The sequence below is a fragment of the Balaenoptera physalus genome (genome assembly GCF_965194825.1).
Source record: "Balaenoptera physalus genome assembly, chromosome: 1".
In the NCBI taxonomy this organism is placed as follows: Eukaryota; Metazoa; Chordata; class Mammalia; order Artiodactyla; family Balaenopteridae; genus Balaenoptera; species Balaenoptera physalus.
In genome coordinates this window covers 171232354-171238353 of record NC_138882.1, presented here as the reverse complement: position 1 = coordinate 171238353, position 6000 = coordinate 171232354, and the positions used below count along the sequence as shown (strand labels likewise).

Genomic DNA, 6000 nt, shown 5'->3' with positions numbered 1-6000 from the left:
GATGTGGATTTGAGCTGCCCCACCCATCAGGGCACCTGCCCAGCTTTGGAACCTCCCAGCTCCCAGCTCCTTCCTGCAGCTCAACTTACCGGGGGTCCCATGAGTCCGGGGGGGCCAGCAGGACCAGGGTCCCCCTAGGGAAAGAGACCAGGGGCACTGAGACAAGAGCTTTGTCCAGCTTGTACCCACTCATTCATCAGTCTCCCCCTTTCTCCAGCCCCTCCCCCAGCTCTCCCAGGATGGAGGGATTGTTGCGTGGGGCACAGGGAAGATTCCAAGCCGGGCTCAGCCTCTGACTGGCTGTGCACTCTGAGTGAATCCCGGCCCCTTTCTGAACCTCAGTTTTCCTTCTTTTGGGTACAGAAGGGGATTGACCTTGATGCTCTGCCCTTTGCCATGGCCCCATCCTTTTCAGATGCCCCAGAAAAATCAGATCCAAGGAGCCAGGGACACTCAAGTCCTTCCCCGTCTGCAGCCTATTCTTTCTGACACCCAGCCTAGTTTCTTCAGCTGATTGAGTTTCTGGGTATAAATTTACTCCCTTCACTACCTGCCTTTGGTGAGACCCAGCTCATCCAACCTGGTTAAGGCAACTGGGAGAACAGAGAAACCAGGGGGCTCTGGTGCCATCAGAGAAGTGGAGTGTGGTGAGAGGCAGACCAAGGGAAGGTGGGGCACCTCCTGAAAGAGGTGTGGGGCAGTGGAATTCAATTCTCTTCATCAGGGTTCCCTTGACTTTGGCTCTTGGAGAAGGAAGGAGAAGGAAGGGGGTGCCCTCCTGGGCCCACCATCTCACCCTCACGCCAGGCTTGCCGTCCTTCCCATCCAGACCATCCAGACCGGCAGGACCCTGGAAACGGGAAAAAGGCATTCCTGCACGCCTGTGCTGGAGCCCTAGGAGGTGGGAGGCCTAACCCAGCCCCTCCACCCTCTTCACCCCCTCCACCCCTCACCCAACTCCCACCCCTAAAACACACACACAGACACACACACATGCGTGCATGAGCACACACACATACTCACACACACACACCTGTCAGGCTAAGCGCACACGTGCTCACCTGAATCCCGGGAGATCCTGGTGGTCCAGGGGGACCAGGCAGGCCTGATGGACCTCGAATCCCTTCACTGCCCTGGAAATGAGCCCCCCAGCAAAGTCAGCGGGGCCTTGCCCCCCTCCCTCCCCCTGACACACACCGGCAGGACAAGAGACCCCGGCCACGGGGCCCGGTGACTAATGGAAGTCAGGACAGCTGGCTTCGAACCCCAGTTCGGTTCTGGCCTAACTGGCTGTATCCCACACACCACTCCCCCAAGAAAATCTGTCTTCATCTGCCAAGCATCCGCCTTTCTGCACTGCTCCACGAGGAAGAGACAGAGCCTACTGGGTCCAGCGCCCTCCTCATGGCTGACCAAGCACTGGCCTGGTGGGTGCTCGGTAATGTGGGCTGAAGTGAGGGCACACATTCAGTTCACGTTGACCCCAGCCAGGTGCCAAGCACTATGTGGCCTCTGGTTCCCCCAGATGGAAAAAGGGTGGGCCCTGCCCCCGAGGCGCTCACAGTCCAGCGAGAGTCACAGGCCCAGGACCATCAAGGGCATTGCAACAGTCTATGTGCCTTGTGTGAGAAAGGGCCCTGGGAGTTGAGGAGAGGGAGCAGCTCACTCTGGTCGGGCGCAGGGAAAGTGTCACAGGAGAGTTAGCAGGTGCTGGGCTCTGAAGGACGGCTGGGATTTGGGTAGGTTTAGGAGAAAAGGGCATGCCACAGAGGACTTCAGAGAAGGATAAAGATTGGGAGGTGTTCACATGCTTGGTCTAGCTGGGGTGTCTGGGGAGCCCGTGTGATGTGGGGGTGGGGGGCGGAGAAGAGGCTGGAGGAGGGCCCTGAAACCCTGTACTAGATTTTATCAAACAGACCGTTAGTTTTCAAACTGTACTTCTCAGGGCCTGGGGTTCCTGGAGGAGCCTGGAGGGGCTGGGGGCACAAAGTGGAGGCCAAGGGGGTGGGACTCCAGGACCCCTACCCTTGCCTTAGCCAGAGCAGCTCCACTTGCATCTGTTTTATAGACTGAGCATTCATATGAGATTTTGTGTGACAAAAAGCCTTGGGGACTACAAAATAAAGTCTGAAAAACACCACTACGGGCACTGGGGAGCCACTGATGGTTCAAAGCAGGGGAATGATGAGAGCGAAAGTGTGAATTCAAATGTTTATCGGAGAAGAAAGGGGGAGGCAGGTAGCTAAGTGGGGAGGCGGCAGCATTTCCCCAGTGGGGAGAGGGAGGCTGCCCTGGCGCAGTGGCTGTGGGGGTCACCAAGGGGAAGGGATCCAGCTAGAGACCCCACAGAGGGGGGGAAAAGGGCTCAGGGTGGCATTGCCATGCCGCCAGCTACCAGGAGGGGTCAGCACAGCCCCAGGAAATGGCAGCCCCACAGGGAGTCAGGATGGAGAACCGCTGGCCAGAGGTTTGGGAGTCTCTGCAATGACCAGCCTAAGGAGAGCAAGCAGCCTCGGGCACAGAGGCAGCACGGAAGACTCTGGCAGGGGCCGCCACTCAGGTGCCCCACAGAGAAGGGAAGGGAGGTGGCACCCGCCACTGCCTCAACCATAGCTGATAGGTGCCGGCTCTGGGGTGGGGGGACGCAGCCAGGGGCTTGAGGGTTCTCCTGAGCTGGGAGGGAAGTCTCAGCTCTGTCACTGTCTCCCTGTGCATCCCTGGGATGCCCTCAGCCTCTCTGGGCTTCATTTCCTCACCTGAACAGTGAGAACCTAGACCAAGGTGGCCCTTCTAGAAGTCCTTTCCAGCTTTCAGAGGAAAGAGGCTCCCCAAGAAGCTGCAGATCTCCTGCCCCTCCCTGTGGGCTATGATCCCCCTACCCCAAGTTTAGAAGTCAATCTGGGGCCTCATTACACTGCCCACCTGTCACATCTGGAGAGCCCAGAGGATGGGCTGAGACAAGGATGTCAGCCTCCAGAGCAAGGCAGAGCTAGTCCCAAAGTTTATCTAGCCAAACCCAGGGGCAGCCAGTGCGGGGGCTCCCCAGCTGCTGCTCCTTCCCACCCTTGTCACCAGGTCACAGGCCACACCTGCCCTCTCTGGCCCTTGGGGACACCCTGAGCATGGCTTCCCAGGAGGCCCATTCCCCTTTCCTGCTGTTGTCAGACCCAGAAGGCAAATGCCCAGGCCTCCTCCTGCTGAAGGGCCCGGGGTGCCCAGTCTTGGACGTGCTTCCCTCCTTCCCTCAACTCCTCGCCCTCCCCTGGAGGAGCTGCAGCTGGCCGGGGCTGGCCTGTCGCATCTAGTGGCCCACCTCTCACTACACCCCTCTGCCTCCTCCCCACCCACGCTCTCCCATTGGGTGGGAACCTCGGCGGCACAGAGGCCAGTGGGCATCCTGGGCCCAGCTGTCAGCCCTAGGGGCCCACTGGTCTGCCCCGGCCCTGTTGCCCTACAGCAGTTGCTGGGCTCATCCTGGAGGTCTCTTTGCCCACCCTTGATGTAACTGAATTAGTCCTTGAATTTCTGATGGCTCAGAGCTGTGACTGTGGCCAACTTGGGGTCCTGCTCACCTTCTCCGCTTGGGGGCCAGGTGGGCCAGGTGCTCCAGCTTTGCCTGGGAATCCAGGGGGACCCTAAGTCAACAAAGAAGCAGGCAGGAATGAAAACGAGGCTGGAAAGCAGCTCCCCTTCCTTCTTCCTCCTGGGTGTGCTTCACCACTGTTAATGTGATGCGTTTTGACTTCCCAGAAACACCACCCAGGAGCATTACATCTGGCTGGGCGGCTGGGCTGAGGCCCACCCAGGAGGCCCTGCTCTCCAGGTCCTGGCTCCTGGAATCAGGCCTGGCCACCCAGGCCATTCCTCTGTTCTTCCCGTGCCTCTTCCCTCCCCTCCCTAGGCCCACCCTCACCCAGCCAGGCCTGGCCAGGCCTGCCCCTCACAGATGGGATCACATCGGACAGAGCTGGCTTTGTGTGTGCACTCACCGGTGGGCCTGGAAAGCCCGGCTGGCCTTGAAATCCCTAGGGGAAGAAAGCAAGGGACAGTTTGCTGTGCCACCCTCTCTCTCCTGCCTGGCTACCCAGGTGGAAAGAATGACAGCGTGAGGCTGCCTCAAGTCACGGGCCTTGTCCTCCACTCTGCCCCAAATGGCCAGCAGGTGAGGCTCTGGGCACGAGGTGAGAGGTTACAACTCAAGGATGGTGGGGGGTGGGAGGCTAGAGCTGGTCACTGCGCCCCCTCCCCCACCCCGTCCCGTACATGAGGGTGACCATTGGGGGAGGACAGCTAGATAGGTCCCTGCCACCACTCACCTGGTCACCTTTCTCACCCAAGTTCCCTTGGGGTCCTCGCTCTCCTCGGGGACCCTGTCACCACAGAGAACAATGCATCTAGAACCCAACCTTCCTGTCCCCAGACCCCAGGGCGGGATCAGGGATTCCCATGTCCACATCTCCCTGTCCCCTTCCCCACTCACTGCTGGGCCTGGGGGACCTGGGAGGCCTTCAGATCCTGGTGGGCCCTGGTGACAAAAAGGAGCAGAATCGGTCACTCTGACTGGGGCAGGCGGGAGATCAGGGTATGGGGCAGGGGACGGGGCACAGAGCAGAGGCAGGGATGTGGTGGGATGCCCCTCTAAGCTGCAGGATTCTTCTCCCTGGTCTGTTCAGGCTTCCCTTCCCTTGCCTGAGCTACTGAACCAGCCTCTTAACTAGTTCTGCCATCTCTTGGTTTGCTCTAATCCAGCCAGCAAGAGGCTGCCATCTCCTCTGCTTCAACACAGCTCTGATTATAATACTCTCTTGCTCCAACATCCTCCATGGCTCCCCTCTGCCAACTGAATGCTGGGTTTTGAGGCATCCTGTGATCTGATACCAACCACCCTTCCCTGCTTCAGTTCCCTCTCCTTTTCTTATCTTCTGCCTGGCTTGGCCAGACTGCAGTTCCCTGAACACTATACAATCATACCACTGGGCATTTGCACAACTGCCTCCTCTACCTAGGATGCCCACCATCCCCCACCATTTCTAGGTCTCTTGAAACCTTACCAAATCACTCGATGGCTCGAATCTGTCCCTGAGGTACCCTCACCCGTGGCTTCTCCCTCTGGGATTCGCCAGCACAGACAACCATGTGCTGGTTGTCTGTGCTCCCACACACCCCCGCAGCTCCATTCAGGGCTCAGCTCAAATGCCACCCCCTCAGAGAGGCCTCCCTGACCCTCTGTCTAATGCTTCCTGTTCATGGTTCCAACTCCTTACCCAGCTTGATTTTCTCCACCGGTCCTACCTCTCATAATTTACATGTAGCTGTTTACTCATCTGTTATCTACCTGGCCCACTGGAACGTGAGCTCCCTGAGGACCAAGGGCTCAACTGCCTGTTTTATCCACCAAGGCATCCTCAGAACAGAGCCTGGCACCCAGAAGGCCCACGAGAAAGACTTGTTATTGAATAAATGCACAATGGGGTTTGCTGCATCCCACCGGGGCCTCACCAGCATGTGCGAGGGGGAAGGTAAGACAAAAGACTTGGGAGGTTTGTCACAGACTTGGGTTCAAGTCCAGGCTCGGCCCTAATTCACTAACTAGCTGCAGGACCCTGGGTGAGCCACGTCACTTCGTGAGCCTCGGTGTCCCCATCTGATGACCGCCCCAGCTCCTGTGCTCAGTGTGGGGGGCCTGGCTCTCCGGCCTGTGGGCGTTGCGGGGGGAGGGAGGAGGTCCCCTGCCCGCTGACTCTGGCCCCCTGCCCCCAGGCGGCCCCTCTGCCGGTCTCCACGAAACCTGCCGGGATTCTCCTCCTCGCAGCTTCTGCCCCCGCAGCAACCAGCGGGCAGCGCCGACTGCTTGAGACGCAGCTGGAGCGAGTCAGGGGGCCGGGAGGCCGGGGTCACGTCTCCCGTTCAGGGGCGGTTGGGAAGCTCTCCAGGCGGCGGACAGGGACCGGCCATTTGAAGCCCTTCCTCCCGCCCCCGCGGAGGGAGCTGCCCTCCCGC

General features: G+C 59.4%; 1 protein-coding gene across 1 annotated transcript in view; it reads right to left on the bottom strand.

Annotated features, from left to right (window-relative positions):
- Positions 1–6000, bottom strand: part of COL16A1 (collagen type XVI alpha 1 chain) — a 49504-nt gene that overhangs the window by 8401 nt on the left and 35103 nt on the right. Inside the window, exons 54-60 of the mRNA XM_082456472.1 lie at positions 4481–4525; positions 4317–4370; positions 3990–4025; positions 3573–3635; positions 1062–1133; positions 797–850; positions 90–134 (exon numbers count right to left, since the gene is read on the bottom strand). Coding sequence (XP_082312598.1) covers positions 90–134; positions 797–850; positions 1062–1133; positions 3573–3635; positions 3990–4025; positions 4317–4370; positions 4481–4525 — 369 coding nt within the window. The remainder of the gene's footprint in view (positions 1–89; positions 135–796; positions 851–1061; positions 1134–3572; positions 3636–3989; positions 4026–4316; positions 4371–4480; positions 4526–6000) is intronic.